General features: G+C 39.4%; 1 protein-coding gene across 2 annotated transcripts in view; it reads left to right on the top strand.

Annotated features, from left to right (window-relative positions):
- The window catches only part of LOC129203569 (ubiquitin-conjugating enzyme E2 E2), a 215,989-nt gene that overhangs the window by 8,906 nt on the left and 187,305 nt on the right, over nt 1-19,778 (top strand). For both annotated transcript variants that reach the window (XM_054818251.1, XM_054818249.1), the window contains exon 3: nt 4,252-4,302. In XM_054818251.1, the coding sequence (XP_054674226.1) occupies nt 4,252-4,302 (51 nt within the window). The remainder of the gene's footprint in view (nt 1-4,251; nt 4,303-19,778) is intronic.

Below are 19,778 nucleotides of genomic sequence, written 5' to 3'. Positions count from 1 at the left end.
CAGCATGAATCTCACCATCTTTAGATCAGTTTCCTACTCAGTCACAGTTTATGTAAGATTGAAATAAATACCAGTGATTGCATTTCTTAGGATTTTCTAAATAGTATATCCTTCAGTATGGAGCGTTGGTTCACCTGGCTTTTATGGGTAAAGAGGCACGTATTTTAGAAAAGTAGACGTGGTAAAAATAGCTCATTGTCATATAGTCCTTTATTTTGATTCTTTTCCTATTAATCATATTGGGAAATCCTCTGACATGTTCAGTTTTCTCTTAGCTTTAGAGAACTTTAACTGTTTCATGAAGCAAACAACACACAGTCCCCCTAGGCTTGGAACAGTAGTAACTATGTGTCTGTGAGAATTAATAATATTTGAAATCCACAATGTACTTTCATGTTTCTGAATTTACGGGTAGATTAACCTTTGCACTTGACTGGAAGGCAACTGTGTTTGTTCTTTTCTGTTAGTAAAATGGAGGGGAAAAATATATGTGTGTATATATATATACATGAGAGAGGCAGAGAGGTCAAATGACTTCTTTAAGACCAGGCAAAGAGTATCAGATCTGACATTGCAAATTAAATGTCCTATGTGTACAGCCCAGGGCTTTGATTACTAGCAAGGGCTTCTCCCCCGCCATCACCCCACTCCCCAATATATAGTATGTAATTAGTTTAAGTATAACTGAATATATATAATGATTTTAATTTAGAGTCCTTCTTCCTCTCCAACACAGCTAAACATAACTGTATTGAGGCAGAAAATCCAAAGAAAGAGATGCCAGAAAGGACCCTGCAAAAAATGCTTTGTTGCCAGAGGCCACATACTCTCACGGTGAACCCTCTGTGGTCAGCAAAGAAAATGAGGCACATCCTCTCCTATGCCAGATTCTGAGGGCATCTCAATGGAGATATGAAACAAGTGCTAGAGCAGTGGAATAACTCATGCAGACAAAGGCCAGCTTGCGCACTGGAGGTCTCTATCAGTGCAGGGCTCTCTGGGATGTTGTCTGACAATTTAATTGTAACGTTGAATGCTGTGACATGTGAACAAGCTATCGCGTGTCAGCTGCTCTGCAGAAACCGTTTATGAATGTGCTCTCAGCATGAATGCAAGGTAAATTAAGGTTGCAACAAAAGAGTTGTAAGGTGTATATATTAATTTTAGTTTGGGATGCCACAGAGTAGGAGAATAAATATGGACAACTTCCTGAGGAGCAATTGATGGACAGTATCGTATTAATATGTTGTATCTTGTTTGTATAAAAATAATAATAAATGAAACATCTCTTTATCTTAGATGCTTGCAAAAGCAATTAGGACTTTTGAACATAAATACAAACTACCATCTGATCAATTTTTATCACTTGAAACAGAAAGGTATTTTGTTCTTGTTTGCTCAGTCACAGGAAAAGCTTGAAAAAGGACCATTTTGGTGCTCTTGGTGTTAGAAGTTAGAAATTTTGGGTTGAACTAGAATAGAGGGAGAAGAGGAGAGAACTCTGTACCCTTTTGTTTTCAGAATACAAGGGACATGGGTTAGGATTTAGGAGGAAGAATATAAGGTTTTTGATCTAGGACTCAGGATGCACTTGTCAATCCATTCCTGATTTGTCTCAGACTCATTGCAATGCAATGAAATATTAACTGCCCTTACTATAATGTGTAAAGCAAAGGAATAATCCCTGACTCTATGGAAGTTCAATGCCATCATTCTGTAACTTCCCAAAAGGCAGAAAAAGCAAAACAACCCATTAAACATGAAATTGAAGATTCTATGCTACCTAGGTTTACCGTGATTTGAATTTGTGATAGTATAAATTTCAAAAACACAGTAGAAACTTGTCATATACAGAGGCAATATTTTAAGCTTCTCCCACACTAGTAAGGTCTCCCTTCTAAAAGGTGTGAGCTGTTAGGATTGTTTAAATGGAGTAACTTTTTAAAAACATGTTTGTTGTGTTTAGACTTCACTAATGAGATTTTCCCTTTTAAAAATGTGGTGGATTTTCAGTGTTACTACAATGATTTGCTACAAATACTGATTAAGCAGCCTGTGCCTGCATTTTTACAAGAAAAGAATGGTGTTTATTGTGGAAATTCTATGTACTGGAGATGTAAATATTTCAATGAGTAGAAAAAGCAAATAAACATTTAAGTCCTCCCCCTCTACAGGAGTTACTAGTATGTCCGTATGTTGGGTTGGGGTGCATAGAGGTTAGAAGAAAAGCTAAGCATCTGAAAGAGTGTTTTTATCTTTTCAATGATATCAGCTGTTCTAGTAAATTACTATTACCTCTACCTACAAATCTTGCCCGCCTGTGTCCTAATTATTTCAGAATGTGAATGATAAAGGATTGGAGTTTCCGGTTCAGGCCAGTTCCTCTACTGCCTTTGGTTCATTTACTCATTATAGCCATAAAATCAGCTCATAGTGGCATAAGGGGAATTTTGATAGTGGCTGTGAGACTCCTTAGCATGTAAGATTGTGTTTGGATCTTAACATTATACAGAGGATTAAACTGCTCATTTTTATGTTATATATGCCAATATACCTGAATGTAGATTTTGATAAACCATTTTCTTTGCCTGTGTTTATGTGCAAAATGGGTGGCAGTCATTTTTAACAGGATAAGTGTGTACCTCAGGTCAGGTCTGAACTCTTGGGTTATGGCTTGAGCACATATCTCAGGAATTTGAGTGGTATTATTGTGCAGGTTTTCTTTCTTAGTGTAGGGAATAACAGGAATAGCAACCTGCTCCTGTACATGAAATCCTGTGAAGGAGAAGGGAAGAAGAAAATACTGAGGGTACATTGAATTGTTTTCGTTTTCCTTCCCCCTTCTAAACGTTCACGTTTTTGCACTGAAGTAGCCTATAAAAAAGCCTTGGGCATAGTGTATAGGGAAGGTGTCCATTGCAGTCCTGCTTATGGCATCATACTCTGGCAAGTCTTTGAGAAATGTAAACTCCCACAAGTTCCTTTGGGAACTCCATAAACTCCTACTCTGCACATTTAAATTTCTTCAGACGGGGATATAGTGGCTCTCATGCAGACGCTGGTATAGCGGAAAAGGGCCTGTATTGCCAGATGTGCCAGAGATCAGGAATTCAAGGACTTGGCATGGGAACGTCAGCCTGGGAATATCCAGAAATCCTTAACAACGAAGTTGTTCTGCCTGGAGGAAGACCTCCAGCAGGATGCCCATAAGGAGCGCGGTACCACCAGGACCTGTACTGGCCCTGCCCAGCTTCAGGTCTTTATCAGAGACCTGGAGGATATGGCGGAGCGCACTCTCAACTTTGCACATGACAGCAAGTTGCAGGGGGGCAGTTGGTGTAGGCAGGGGCAGGGCTACTGCTCAGAGGCACCTGGGCAGGCTGCAAGAGAGGGTTGACAGGGAACTCGTGACATTCAACGAGGACAAATGTAACATCATGCATGTGAGAAGGACTAACCCCTTGTAACAATACCCGCTGGGGAGCAGCTCTACTGAGAAGGACGTGGGGGCCCTGGCAGGCAGCAACGAAGGCTAACTGCCTCCTGGGCTGTATTCACAGGAGCATCGTCAGTAGGTGGAGGAAAGTGATTTATCTCTCTTTGCTCAGCTCTCATTAGACTGCATCTGGAATAATGAGTACACAGTTTTGGGCCCCCCAGTACAAAGAAGGCACGTATTGGAGCCAGTCCCGTGGCAGGTCCCCAGCCTGGCCAGGGAGCTGGAGCACTTCCCTTTGAGGATAGGCTTCGGGGGGACCCGATAGCAGGCCCCCAGTACCAGGGAGGAGCTTATGGAGAAGTCTGGGATGGGTTCTTTCTGGGAGGGTGAGACACAGCTGTCCGATGAAGTTGGGGTTTTTGCCATGCCAGTACGAGATACATTAAGAAGCTAAATATTCTGGAGAGCAAGACCTATGAGGCCTATAGGCAGAGGGGAAATGGAGAGTATACAAGACAATTATTGTGTAAGTGAGCAAAAGAGCTGAGAACCCCGACCTATAGAAAAAGTGGGAATTTCTAGGTGGCTGCTCATGGCATAACTTGTCCCAGATTGGAGACTTGTTTTTCAGAAAAGATTTGATTTTTAGTTCAGCATTTACTTGAGCAGTTTCATGAAACCTTATAGCATCAACATTCCATGCGAATTTATAAGTATTATATTTTATTATTATTGATTGCTGTAGAAATGTTCATAAAGTTGAAAGAAATATATTGCAAAAAAGTCCTGATAATATTTTTTTTTCTCTTAAGAATTCAGAAAGAACTTGCAGAAATTACATTAGACCCTCCTCCAAACTGTAGGTAAGTTCACCTGGATTTTATTAATTTGGAATATGGAAATGGAATATATGGAATTATGGAAATTGCATAGGGGACTGGGGTAAATTTTAGCTATTCCTTTTTGCTGATTATTTAGTAATTTTGGAATAAAAGCTGATAGATAACATGTTTGCCTACATACAAGTAATTGATATGACATACTTCCTGATAACTAAAGTAATACTGAAAACTGATGAGCTCTACCATGCGTTAATAGATACAGGGTAAAAATCAAATCACCCTTCATTTGAGGTGTTAAATCAATAGCATTTTGTTTGATTCTGTAAAATGTAATCTTGGTGGTACTTGCTGGTATGTTTGATTCCTTTTTCTTGCAAATTGTTAACACATTGTGAATATAATGGAGAAGGAAAAATGTTATAGGCACAAACTGTTATTAATCTTCCGACTGTGTTTGTAGCGATCAATTACGATATTCAGTGGAAGCTTCCTGAAATAAAGTATATCATCGTGTAGCCTTTCTGATAATGACTTTGCACTTGCTTCTTCTTGTTGTTGTTGTTGTCAGGTATGCTTACTTTCGGTATGTTTAAAATTGGCTTTGGAATGAGTAATGAGGTAGGCCTAGAAACCCTCGCTGCCTGGTGTCCGGGGCAGTATACAGTTGTTTTCAGATGGCTGTCTCAGGCTTCTTATCTGTCAGCTTGACATATGGTCAGTGTTGGAGCTGGTCCAGGGCTGCGCGGCGCTGCTTAAAGGAGCCCCTGCCAGCGCACCTCTCTCAGCGAGAGGTCGGTCTCGGTGCAGAGAAATAGCTTCCACCCAGTCCTGCCAACCCATTTCAACTGATGTGGTTAGTAGGATTCATTCTATTAGTGCAGTAAAGAGAAAGATTGATAGAAATGGCTGATTGCATGCAGCTTTTGTAATGAATCCCAGTACGTTTCAGTATCGAATTAACTAAGCAACTGGTAGTAAAAATGACAGTCAGCTTTATTGTTTTGGTCTCTCGACAAAAGTATGTGTGAGAAAATATTCTAACAAGATTTGATGTGGTTATGCTGGATCTCAAGATATAAGTCAAGTGGCTACATACTAAAGCACTGCCTAGTGAAGTAGCCTTGCAATAATAGCGTTCAAAGAGTATTTCAGTCAATTAGGATGAACAGTTCTTTGCTAGATAAAACATTTTAATAGCTAAGCTGTTCTGTCATACTTACGACTGTGTGTGAGTCTTCAATTACATCAAAGCTGTTTCAAATGGCAGATCTTTACTTAGGTGTTGATGACTGATGCCTATTAGTGGATTGATTTGCTGAGATGAATATAAAACTTCAGTCTGTTGTAGAAGAATGCATAAGTCTTTGAACTGAGCCTAAAAGGCTTATAGTTTTTACAGCACTGTCATTTGTTCTAGTTTTCTGCATCCTTCCCTTTGTAACAAAGCAGTTGTTTCAGTATACAAGGTACTGTTATTTGATTTTCTTTTGCTAGCAAGTGTAAAGTGAGCATTGGCTGTCTTAGTGGAAAGCTCTTTGGTGACTTGCAGCTTGAAAAAAAAAAAAAGTGAGCTGGAGATTTCCTGGTTTTTTTTTTTTTTAATTATTTACACTAATGATAAAATAACAATAAAGTGCACTGTGTGATGCTGTTTTGCAAAATCAAAAAATTACATCTAACTTCATGTGTCTGCTGCTTTAACATGGTTCTTAAGATGCAAAATTATTTCATGTTGTGATCTTGATAGATAAGCATTAGTAACTTTACTATTAGCAAATATGTTTTTATAGTCAATACAGAATCACTTCATTTAGTTTTATGCTCTGTTGACATAGTCTAAACAGTGTTTTCATTTGAACTTCATCTATTTTCTATTATAGTTAAACATTACAAAATAAATACATCAACCAGACATGATTCTTCAGCATCATGAAGCCAAGCTATAGTAGAGTATATCTTACCCTAAAGTATTGATACGTCCCTTCTTGTTTTTAGTGAAATTTAGATAATTGTTATAAGAGGTGTTAGAATTTCTATGAAAAAAACATATTTCATAAAGGTAAGTTCCTTACAGGTGCAGGCTACTTGAACTGGTTGTGATTCCAGATTACCTTCACTATATGTCCTCTTTTTTATATAAAATAAATCATGATTGGGCAATAGGAATGCGATAAATCTCAAAACTAAGTGTCACAGAAGACACTAAGAAAAGCCGTATTATTCAAGAATACTCTCTAACTAGTTATTTAGGAACTTCTGATAGACAGGATATTGAGCTGAATTGGAATTTGGGTGGAATATTGCAAGATGTGTTGCAAGACTTTCCGTTAACTGCAGCAGGCCAAAGCTTCAGGTTTGTTTCATTCAGGAGATAAACCCAAAATGGAACAGTATCTGTAGTATGGTAGCATCCCTTAATGGCATGCTAGGCTACACAGTACAAGCTCCAAGGGAGCTGCAGCTTCCACTTCTGCAGCAGCTGCGATCTTAATGCTTCCCCCACCTCATACCCACAAAGAGAATAGGCTGTATAATCTTCTTGTTTGTCTGGAAGACAAAAAAAGTCTTGGTAACACATGTGCCTTGTAATTGGCAGATTATCACTGCTGCGACTTGCAGCATCTTTTCAAAACTGTGGAAAGCTGTGGATTTCAGAGTTCCTAAAAAATCTGTCACATTTGGCTTTGCAAGAAGATTTAATGTTACAAGAAATCGAAGTTGCCTGCCTCCATAGGTACTGTTGTATTTCATATGCTGTAGTTTGGGTTCTGAGCAATGGAAAGAGTCCTGTTGACTCCCCAAACTTTGGATCATTCCTCAGGACTGAGAATGTATAATGTTCTAAGTGTCAAAAAGTCAAGCTGGGGGACGTGTGGGAGTTGAGCAGTGTATCATTGCTATTTTTGGAGGAAGGCATGTCATAAAAAAGCCTGTTATACTTCACATTTAACAGAAAGAACTGGATGGTTTTTGGTTTGTGTTGTGTCCCATCCCTCCCCCATTCTCCCTTTACTTTTGTACAGAGCTGAATTTGCTGTCAAAGAGAGTCTTGAGTGCTAAGCAGGTACATTTGTATTTTAAATCTGCAGCATTGTGAAATTTTAGTTTGTCAGGAGACAGTATACCTAAATTGTAGACATTTGCCACTCTTCTTTTTTTTTTTCCCGTCATCATTGAAATACCAAAGCTTGATTGCTAAAAATGTTGTGCATATTATACCTCTGAGTAGTGCAGAGTGTACCTTTTCTCACGGGCAATAAAACCCTCATCTTTAAGTATCATTTTCATATATTTCATTGCTGGAAGAGGGGAATAGTCAGGAATTCTTGTAGGAAGAATAATCTCTTTCCAAACTTTCCATATTTTGGACTGCATCTTGTCCAAGACAATAGATTTCATAGAATACAACTTCTATTGTCAGCATTGTATACTATTTCCCTTCTCACTGGCAAGAGAACAACATCTCTGTGGCAACTTATACCATTTGCTTACATGGGAAAATAATATTTGGAAAGTATTTAATGTATTTTTAGCTTCTTTCAATGTGAACTTAGCAGCTGGAAACAAGGAGAGCCAGCACAAAGCGAATAGCAGCTCTCTGTGGACACCACTTGGAGCAACTGCTCAAAATTTTCCTATTAAGTCACTGTTGTTCCCTATCTTCCTCTTCGTGTTTTCTTTTGATGTCCTCTAGCATATTTATCACCATTCTTTTCTTTTCTGTGTATTTACTGCAATTTCTTTTATGTGTATACATAGAGGAGCCTACGAGGAGAGGTGCTATCCTGGACCTCGGTCTCACCAACAAGGAGGGGCTGGTGGGGAATGTGAAACTCGAGGACAGCCTTGGCTGCAGTGACCATGAAATGGTGGAGTTCCAGATCCTTAGGGCAGTGAGGAGGGTGCACAGCAAACTCACTACCCTGAACTTCAGGACAGCAGACTTTGACCTCTTCAGGGGTCTGCTTGGTAGAGAGATCCCTTTGCCCTGGAGGGAAGAAGGGCCCAAGAAAGCTGGTTAGTATTCAAGGGTCACCTCCTCCAAGCTCAGGAGCAATGCATCCCAACAAAGAGGAAGTCAGGCAAAAACACCAGGGGGCCTGCATGGAAGAACAAAGAGCTCCTGGGCAAACTGAAACACAAAAAGGAAGCCTACAGAGGGTGGAAGCAAGGGCAGGTAGCCTGGGAGAAATACAGAGAAATTGTCTGAGCAGCCAGGGATCAGGTTAGGAAGGGTAGAGCCCTCATAGAATTAAATCTGGCCAGGGATGTCAAGGGCAACAAGAAAAGCTTCTGTAGGTATGTCAGTGACAAAAGGAAGACCAGGGAAAATGTGGGCCCTCTCTGGAAGGAAATGGGAGCCCTAGTTACCTGGGATACGGAGAAGGCTGAGGTACTCAACAACTTTTTTGCCTCAGTCTTCACCGGCAAGTGCTTCAGCCACACCATCCCAGTCACAGAAGGCAAAGGCAGGTACTGGGAGAATGCAGAACCGCCCACTGTAGGAGATCAGGTTCAAGAATATCTAAGGAATCTGAAGGTGCACAAGTCCATAGGATCTGATAAGATGCATGTGCGGGTCCCAAAGGAACTGGCTGATGAAGTGGCCAAGCCACTCTCCATCATATTTGAGAAGTCATGACAGTCTGGTGAAGTTCCCACTGTCTGGGGAAGGGGAAACATAACCCCCATTTTTAAAAAGGAAAAAAGGGAAGACCTGGGGAACTACAGGCTGGTCAGTGTTGCCTCTGTACCTGGCAAGATCACAGAACAGATCCTCCTGGAGACTATGCTCAGGCACATGGAAAATAAGGAGGTGGTTGGTGACAGCCAACACGGCTTCACTAAGGGCAAATCGTGCCTGACAAATTTGAAGGCCTTCTATGATGGGGTTACAGCATTGGTGGATAAGGGAAGGGCAACTGACATCATGTATCTGGACTTGTGCAAGGCATTTGACACTGTTCCGCATGACATCCTTGTCTCTAAATTGGAGAGACATGGATTTGACAGATGGACTGCTCTGTTGATAAGGAATTGGCTGGATGGTTGCACTCGAAGAGTTGCGGTGAACAGCTCGATGTCCAAGTGGAGATCAGTGTTGAGTGCCGTTCCTCAGGGGTCGGTATTGGAACCGGCACAGTTTACCATCTTTGTCGGCGACATGGACAGTGGGATCGAGTGCACCCTCAGCAAGTTTGCTGATGACACCAAGCTGTGTGGTGTGGTCGACACACTGGAGGGAAGGGATGCCATCCAGAGGGACCTTGACAGGCTAGAGAGGTGGGTCTGTGCAGATCTCATGAAGTTCAACAAGGCCAAGTGCAAGGTCCTGTACATGGGCTGGGGCAATCCCAAGCACGAATACAGGCTGGGTGGAGAATGGATCGAGAGGAACGCTGAGGAGAAGAACTTGGGAGTGTTGATTGATGAAAAGTTCAACATGAGCTGGCAGTGTGTGCTTGCAGCCCAGAAAGCCAACTGTATCCTGGGCCGCATCAAAGAAGCATGACCAGCAGGTCGAGGGAGGTGATCCTGCCCCACTACTCTGCTCTCGTGAGACCCCACCTGGAGTATTGCATACAGCACTGGGGTCCCCAGTACAAGAAAGATATGGATCTGTTGGAGCGAGTCCAGAGAACGGCCACAAAGATGATCAGAGGGCTGGAACACCTCTCCTGTGAAGACAGGCTGAGAGAGTTGGGATTGTTCAGCCTGGAGAAGAGAAGGCTCCAGGGAGACCTTACAGCAGCCTTCCAGTACCTAAAGGGGGCCTACAAGAAAGCTGGAGAGGGACTGTTTACAAGGGCAGGTAGTGATAGGACAAGGGGTAATGGCCTTAAGCTGAAGGAGGATAGGTTTAGATTAGATATTAGGAAGAAATTCTTTACTGTGGGGGTGGTGAGGCACTGGAACAGGTTGCCCAGAGAAGTTGTAGACACCTCCTCCCTGGCAGTGTTCAAGGCCCAGGTTGGATGGGGCTTTGAGCAACCTGGTCTAGTGGAGGGTGTCCCTGCCCATGGCAGGGGTGTTGGAACTAGATGGTCTTGGAGGTCCCTTCCAACCCAAAACATTCTATGATTCTATACATTTTATTTCTTTTCCCCTATAGCAATATGGGTGATGCTTGAGGCTCAGAAATATAAAGGGCTGTGCAGCTTAGTGGACAAATTGACTGGTTCCTGTTCCAAAACAACCAAGTGAGAACCTTGCATGTAGTCTTATCTCTGCTATTAGTTTGGAATCATTACATTAATTCCTTGCTTCCTGTACTTTCTGCAAAATTGAGAAACAACCAACATATCTGATCCTAGTATTTTGCTTGTGAAAACTAATCACACTGACAAGAGTTAAAACACCTTTTTTTGAGGGGGTGATGTAGACGCAAGTGGAATGGCAAATTATTCAGCTTGGCTTAGGGAGAGAGGTCATCATGCCTCATGCATGTCTCTTGAGCTGTTAATGACTGTATGAAGTCCAACATTGCTGTTCAATATTGCTCTGGCTCAGTTTTTGCTGAAATGGTGGGGCCGTGATCTTCACAACTGTAAGGGATTATGTGAATTCCATCAATTTACGTTACTGTTCTTGGGACCATTTGTTTAAACGCTTGCGTAGTGCTACTTTAAAACTAAGGAGATGGCACAAGTGTCAGGCGCAGAAAACAGATGTTAGCACAATTTCATGGTAAGACTGGGAGGGAGAAGTTTGTCAGCCTTGCTCTATGATGCAGAGAGAGTGAGGTGTAGGGCCCTAGAGCCGCAGGTACAGCAAGTATCTATCATGCTGCCCTGACCTACTCGAGTCTCCTTCCTTCCCTCTCGCTCGAGGAACTTAAGGACATCTTTCCCTCTTCCCTATGTGTGTACGCACACAGGCACATGCAACACTCACATAGCTTTGCAATGTGAGCCAAGAGATGCCTTACAGTTTTTTAGATCATATGTTCACAACATCATTTTGACTTGGGGGGATGTGTGTGTGTGTCTGAATAATCTTTGTTATATGCGTGTCCTTAAAATATTTGAATAAATGTGAAAATATTTAGAGAAAGCAGAGTAATGCCTTCTCCAAATGCAAAATGCAAAAATTATTCTTCTTGGGTGCTAGAAGGATTCTGGTTTTAATGCAATTGGCTCAATAAATTTGTTTCGCTTTTGATTAGTCTCCTTTACCTTGCACAGAGAGTTTACTTAATGGTTTTGGTAGCATTAAGCACTTGCTCAGTAATACTGCATCTGCTTAGGTAGTGTCCACTGCCTATTTCACTACCTTTAGATGCCCGTTGAGTTCTTTTTACTCTTGTGCAGAATGCACAGGCTACTTCAGTGAGGTGCTTCATTGCTCTGGAAACTCTGGAAGCACAAAGGGTGATGGGCATCATACTCACAGTTGTCGTATCATTTAGAAGTATGGGAGTATAGTGGTTCCTCTGGCTAAGGGCGGGCTTAATCCTATTTCTTCTGATGGTGTTTTCACTGAAGGAGGACCTAGGCACAAAATTAAAGTAGAAAAAAAATCCCCAAGATATAGCAGCTTACATTTTTATTTTAAAAGGAGCTGTGATCAGTGATTTGGATTGTTTGAGTTAGGGATGCATCAGTCTGTTGCCATAGGCACATGACTACGATGCGTGTGATGCTAATGTAAGAGCGGGATGAAAACCGGCATAACGAATGCTTTCTTTGAATGTTTTTCCTCACAAACATTTCCACTCTCCGTGGTATGAATCTGGTTGCTCTTTCCGTTACATTACGTTACCCATAGAGTTTACCTTCTGCCTGTATAGGCTTACTTTGATCTGCTGCTAGTTTTCTATAACCTGCTAGAGAAAATGTGACACAGAAAATTGTATATTTTTTTTGCCTGGCTAAGCCTCTGAAGAGTTTACAGCAAATAGCAAAACTTGATTAAGAAGATACACATAGAAGCAGTTGGTATTAATGTGCAGAATCCTGTTGGTTTTAAATCTATGATATATTAACATTCATTTGAGGATAAGAATGAATGTAAAATGTATTTGAGTGCTCATTGCAACTGCTTTATTTGTTTAATTTTGAGTCCCTTTCTTCTGGAAAAGCAGCAAGAAACATGTCCCAAAACCACACAAGTTAACAATTGCACTGGGATTATATTTTATAATAGCAAATATACTATATTTTATCACTTGAGTTAGCTTGCCTGTTTTTTGTATCTGGTAGGTTTTTTAGCTTTAATGCCTTGGTACCTTGAAGCACCTTGGATGAGAAATGGCAGGTCGCTTTTTAATATGTAATCTTTTAGCTATTTTCTTTTAAGACAGTGTAGGACAGCATCACTTGTGCTTTAAGGTCTGAAGCATGTAACTGTACTAAAACATTTTTTTTAAATATCTGTTTATTTTCACTGCAAAAGTGACACTAGACCTTTCAGTGTCATATTGTTCGCAAAGCATCTGTTTTTAAAAAATAACACACAGATGTTTCTTTTCGTGGGTCTTCCATGTGTCAGGATGCTGTGTACTTGGAAGGCCATCTAAAAAATAGCTGCTGTTTCTTTAGTGATGTGATATCTTTGAAAATGTATGTTTGATAGGAAAATTATTAGACATCACTGAACGCATATTTTTTTTTTTTTTCCATTGAATAAACTGAATTCTGAATACCTGCTTGATTCCATTTCTGCTTGTGGTCGTGAGGTGATTTTAGGATTGATTAGACGCAGAACTCAAAAGCTTCAGGATGTATTGCAGGCGTTGGTGGCTGGAAACCTCAGCAACTTTCATGAACGGGGGGGAAGTCAGTAAAGGGAGCCTGCCACTGGCTGCTTGCCAGGACGGCAGCTTCACTCACTGATGATGAAGTAAGGAACTGGCTGACAACACCCATTAATACCTCCCAGCATAACAATACCTCCACGTGACTTCTGCCAGTTCTCCCAGTTTTCGAATGATGACAACTTCTCTCCCAGAAGGAAAAGAAAAGAGAAAAGAGTATTAGAGAAGAATAAGAGTACTTGAGCAAGCACTGTGTGAGTGCAGATTTGGGAGGTCAGGGGGATGCCAGAGCGCATTCCATGGGACAGCTGAAGCAGGGAAATGAGTGGAGAATGGGGTATAAGGAGGGATCGTGATGATCACACGTTCCTTGAAGCAGAAAAGGGCAGAAAAGTGCCCAAAAAGGAGCCTGTGATGGACATGGAAAGGATCATTGATATTTGCAATGTGCTTAGTGTACAAGATTAGTAAAGCTCTAGTTTAAATTAGAAGTGTGGGGAAGGTGGAGTGGAGGACTGTAACAAGGGTAAAAAGAAACAAACACTTTGATGCTTTTAGCGTGGGGAATTCTGAACAGAGACATTTTATTCCAGCGGTTTAATATTGAGTTGCAGCTGGTCTTTATAAGTCAGTCTCCTAGGAAGTACGAGGGCAATCCCCAATGCTTTCAGCTCCAGAACTTTTCAGATTGCCTTCCATAGACTTTTTTTTTTTTTACCCTCTCCTACATAGCTAAACAAAGTTGTTTTGGTTTTTTTTCCCTGCGAGCCTGGATTTGGTTTATAACATAAAACTGATATTATATATGCATGTTTTTGTAGTCTGCTCAATACAGCCCTCATAAAACACCAAAAAAACCTCTCCCCCCACCAAACCCTAAAATAAGTGTGTTAAATAAACAGCCATTGCTTGCCAGCAAGGGAAACAAAACCACGTTGGCTGAGACTTTGCATCATTGTTAGGAGACTTTGCAGAGAAATATCTAAGTGTGTAGATTTTAAATTTAGTTAGCTATTTCTGTGGAGGTTTTTTCCTTTTTTTTTTTTTCTAGATGTAGACTAATGTCTTGTATAAAAACTATATAAGTATCAATTTCTTTCCAGAAATTTGATAGAGCAGAGTTATTTGAAAGTGTGACTGTATTAGGTACTATTGCACTGAGCAAGCAGTCACTGCCATTTCATGATAATCATTTAAGAAACATGCTTTTATTAGCGACTCATTACCCTTTAGTAAATTAGTCATTATTGAATAAATGGGGGAAATGGAAGGTACTTTGTCTGTTGGTTGGGGCCTACAACAGTACTGATAATGAAGTATTTGTTTCCTTAAATAAATGGCACAATCTCAGAAGTGCCTAATGCTGTTGTCTTCAGCGCACCCACATTTGATTAGAATTGGAACTCTGGTCTTCTACGTAATACTTAAAAATTATTTCCTTTTTAAGAAAACTTTAAAAAAGCATCTGACAAATTCATGTTATTTCCTGAATGCCATTGTGTACCTCTTATTCCTTCCCAACCAAAAATAGTGGTTTCCGCTCTCCCTGGAAATCTATTTTAAAAAATCAATCTTTCTCAGTTCCAATACCACAATTCTACAGCTTTTTAACAGCTGTTAACTTACGCACTTTATTCTTTTGGGCTTTTTTTTTGTTTTGGCTTTTTGTTGCTGTTGTTGGTTTTGTTTTGTTTTAACATAGGCATGACAGTCTAAGGCAATGCCGTAATTTATCTTTTATTCTTGCTATACACAGAATGTGTACAGATTTACAATTAATAGTCTGAATTTAATGAAATTGTTTCCCAAAATCTCCTGGCAGAAAAGCTGCAGTTTAATACAAAAAAGTCATGAACTAGTAACAGAGCTTGCTTTACAGCCTTTTGGAAACAAACTATGAAATTGATCTGGGTGCTGTTTTCTTGGTGTGCAGTAAAACTTATTTATGCTGTAGTTACACATTTGCAGCTTTGTTACAAGCTTTTGGGGGTATCTAATTGGCTGCAGCTTTGAATCATATCATAACACATGCCAAATGTTGCTAATTACAATTAAGATATCTACTTGAAATAATCTTTGTTTTCATTTTCTCTGACAATTTATTTTTTTCACTTATTTACATGCCTTTAATTTTTCATTTTAACAGTTCTTGCAGCACTTTAATTTATTTTTGTTTCAAAGCTGTGGAATTGGATTAAACAGGGTTTTTTAAACACTTCCATGTTGCTTGGAAAGAAGCCAGTTACTGTGTATCGGCTTAATAGAAGCCATGCTTAGCAGTGCCTCACATATGGCAGCTCGTGTTTGTGTGGTAAGGCATTATGTATTTTAAATATTACCTTTTATACGATAGTCAAATTTATGCCAGAATCTGAAGTTTCCTCTGATTAATGTTAACAAAAATAGCAGAGAGCCAACTGTTTCTGTTTTTTAGGGAGAAATATGTAATTAAATACATAATTTACTGTCTGCTCTGTACAAAAGCCATATTTATGTGGCCTTTATTAACTTGAGATGCATACTGTGCCTAGAGAAGGCTATAGGTGAGCAATAATATGCTTTCTTGACACTTTTAGCCTTTTAATGTTGTAAATATTGTGGGGGCCAAGATGATGACTCTGTAGGTAAGACTGAAATATAAGGATTTGCGCTTAATTTAGGAGATTGAGTTGTATTTGTAGAATAAGCAGTATGCAGTTACAGCAATTACTCTTTGAGTAACGCTTGACACAGCTGACAACCTAAAGCTTAAATTTGTCAAGGTTTTTTCTGGTTTGGGTGTTGGGGTTTTTTATTTAAAAAATACTAAATTTTTAGTTAAAACTTAGTATAACCTTTATGAAATTTAGAGCTTTTAAAAGCATTTAATTCTGTATTGTCTGGCTGTAGTCTTTTTGTATAAAATTCAGCAGTGGCTCTTCATAATGAAATTTCTTTATCAGAAAATAATATTGTTGTTCAGTGGAGAAAACACTGTCATTCTTTGAAAACGAGTGCCTCATTTTTGTTATACGTTGGGTTTTGGAGGAGGAGGGGATTTTTTTATTCCTTCAAGATTAGCTAATGTTTGATTTAACTTTTGTTTGGGAGGTATTGACAGTAATCACCACTGAAAATATACACTGTAAATCTAATAGAGATTGTTATCCGTCTTATTATAACTGTAAAATTGCCAAAGGAAATTCTTTTCTTTCTATGACACCAGTGCAGTATCCTCTGCATCAATCATAATTATATGGGTAATGTATATAAACCTGTAACAACAAATTTGATTTATTTCACATCTTAAGGTGTTCTAACTCTAAAATGGCAAACAAGTGTTTTATTACACTAATTTATGATTAGTCTGTTTACACATAAGAAAGTAGCGTTTAGGACTTTATACTTCTGAGCTAAATAGATTTTTTTAATATTTTTTTTGAGATAATTGCAATATGCTTAGAATAACCATATAGTGTCAACTGTAAGGTCATTTTACCATAGATGTGATCGGGAGGATTTAAAAATGCTGTACACTCTCACTATTTGGTATCTTAGGTAGGCTAAATAGGTTAAATATATGTTACCTATAAAATTAGACATAACCCTTCAAAAGAGGATGGTAATGCATTTAATTTTCATATAAGTTCATGATTGAAAAATTAGATGACTGCCTAGCATGCAATTTCGTATTTCTTGATATAAATTGATTGCTAAGCTCATAGCTGTAGCATTTAGACTAGGGTTGCAAACCAGGGGAAAAAAAGTTTCAAATTTGGGGCTTGCAGCCAGGGTGGGATCACAAGAAAAATAGTTTCAGAACTGCTACGGTTAATGCAGTGTTAGCTTTTGCAGGAACATAAAGTTACAGTGGATGGGATTTGTTAAGTGTTCTGGGTTAAGCTGTTGGCTGGAGTTAACTGGGCTTGAATGTTGCACTGGAATTTTGACTGAGTCTCTAGTGTGAAAATGGACCATTCCCGTTACTTCAGATTTTGTTGGATAGCTTGAAAAGAATGGCATTCTTGACTGGACTTTATATGGAAGAGCGTCTGGCTTTTGATTACTGGATAAGCGTTAGCCTTGATCCATGTTGTATTGGAGTAAGTTCATTTTTCTGCAGCAGGCATCAAAGGAGATACTCAGGCTTGCTCATTTAAAAAACTTTGTGAGAGTGTGCTTTTTGGCACTGCACCTCTCCCATCCCGGAGGACTGATTTTGCCGGCTGGGTCAGAAACACAACCATGGCCTCTTGTATCTATCTCCTGCAAACAATCTGCCACATTGCCTGCCAAAAACAATCCTCTGGAGTCACTTTGTGCCTGGGGTACAGAGAGCAAGTTCTTTGTCTTGCTTCTCCCTTTCCTGAGGTACTTGTATTAGATCTGCCATAGATTGGCTCAGAGAAAATAGCCAGCTCTAGTGGGGAAAAACCCCAACACCCAATGTGCCCCCCTATAATTATCTGTTTGCTTGTGTTCTGTTATAGACAAAATAAGACCTGTCAGTTGATAAAAATATTTCTAAAAGAGGGCTTGCTTCACTGCCATGTCTTATTCGCAGCAATGTCCTGTCGGTAGCAGCAAGAACAGTAAAACACTTTGACACACAGTGTGCACGTTACAAAAATGAAGTGTCATATCAAAACTGGCTGTAAACATTTTCACAGTCACTTGTCATTGCAGGTTTGAAGGTGGGAAATTTTTAGAGAAGATGACTCAATTTTCTTCCTTCCCTGCATGTCTGGGCTCCCTAGAAGGGAAGAAGCGTCTACTTTCGATGGGCTGTTGTGGACATGACGACTATAATCCTGGTTGTCTAAGTATGTTCCTCAACAGTCTATTAACACAGTGATTAGGCGTCAATGCAAGAAGACTATTTCTAATTTTGATCCAGCATTAACTGAATTATAGTTTTGGGTTTTTTGTTGTGGGGTTTTTAATTTGAAAATTGTAGTCTTCGAAGAGTAAGATCAGGTGATCGCAAGTATCATTGGGATGGGAAACTGTCTAGCTGATAGGCATCACATAATCAGCTCAAAAAATCTCATTTGAGTCTGGAATTACTGTAGTGTAAATCAGATTTAAATTCATGATTCGAGTATAATGACCTCCTACACTGCAAACCTCCCTGAGAGATATTTAATTAATAATGTATATTAACTGTGAGTGTTTTGGCATATATTTGTGGCATACATTTTCAGGTAGCCACAAATAGAGCCTCAAAAGCCCACAGTGTGGTGGCTGTAGGATGATGCATTTTTAAGATGTTCTGCAACAACCTGCTTTGCTCCTTACTGAATGCAAATAGCTGAAGGATGACAGCTATCTCAGTTTCAGTAGAATCTTTATGATTTATATGATAATGATAATTTTATTCTGCTGCCAGTACAGAGCACTTTGCAGACTGATATCAAGGTTAATTGTCACTTTGAGAAGTGAAGCACAGTCTGCCAACTTGATGCTCTGCTCAGCTGAGAAAGATAATTGTTATTCAAGTAGTATTTAAATGAGCCCAAATGCTGATAAATACACAACCAAAATATTTTATTTTTTTTCTCTCATGTTCATTCACTGTGCTAGAGAATGAGGTCATCACTGTGTATAAATACCACTAATGAACGCTGTAGTAAAAACATGCTGAGTATTTACAGAACTTACAAGGAATGGGTTTCCCCCCATGTGGGCTGTGGAGAAATGCTTTAAGCTTGAGTTCCTCTTGTCAACACATCCTAATTCTTTTATGTCTGTGGTTGCTTTTAGCAGTTGTACTGTTACCTTATATATGACCCCTTATGCACTATGACCTGACCTTATTGACACATCTGAGAGGTTTACAATTTGTTCTATGCCTTGTAAGTTCTTAGGGTTACTCCATGCTCTGCCTATTTCATATTGATTCTAAAGATAACGTTCATTTTTTCCTTCTAGATTTGAGGAATTGTAAGCAGCCCAGTGGCCAGAGAAATAATGCAGAAACATGCGAATATTACTATAAATTAGCAGGTTGGGGTTTTTTGTATTCTTTGTAGCTGCACAACTTCTTAAGGGAGCTGGTTGGCTGTATGCAATGGTGTAGTCCTATATCCCAGAGAGCCATGAGACTGTCCCAAAATCTGGGACTGGCTTTGTTCAATTTGCATAACCTCTTTCACTTTAGGGTCTTCAAAATTTAGATTTTACTGTGTAGCTTTCCCTCTTTTTGAATTATTTTAATTGTATAGAATGCATGTGCTTTGTTCCACCTGCTGCCCCCCTGGAGGATTTTTTTTTTTCCTGTGCTGTTTAAAAATTATTAGCTGCAGGGGTCTCTTAGCCTTGTGAATTTATTTTGGTGCAGCAGTAGTTGTACCTTGATTCTTGTAGTGCTGTTCTTTTCCACACTGTCACACTGACTTTTTCCTTATTCATGTGAAAACTTCTGGTTTCTATTTAGTGATTTGTTTGTTGCTAATATTTCAGTAAAGTGGGTTCTGTTTGTTTGGGTTTTTTTATTATTTAGAATGTTAATTTATTGCAATTTTTGGACTAAATTAATAACTGATGTAATTCTGCTAGACAGACTACATTGTAAATATGTCAAAAATCTGCACAAAGCACAGTAAAATGATAGAATAGTTACTTTTAAAACTTCAAGAAGTAAAGATAAACTAAACTTACCTTCATAGTTTATGTAAAGGGAAAGATTTTTGCCATGACCATCTATAAATTACTGGCTAAGATGGTTGCATATTACTACTTTTGTAGGAGGACATTTCATTAC

The sequence above is a fragment of the Grus americana genome, chromosome 2, assembly GCF_028858705.1.
Source record: "Grus americana isolate bGruAme1 chromosome 2, bGruAme1.mat, whole genome shotgun sequence".
Classification (NCBI taxonomy): domain Eukaryota; kingdom Metazoa; phylum Chordata; class Aves; order Gruiformes; family Gruidae; genus Grus; species Grus americana.
The sequence above is the reverse complement of the archived record's forward strand: the minus strand, read 5'-3'. Positions and strand labels throughout refer to the sequence as shown.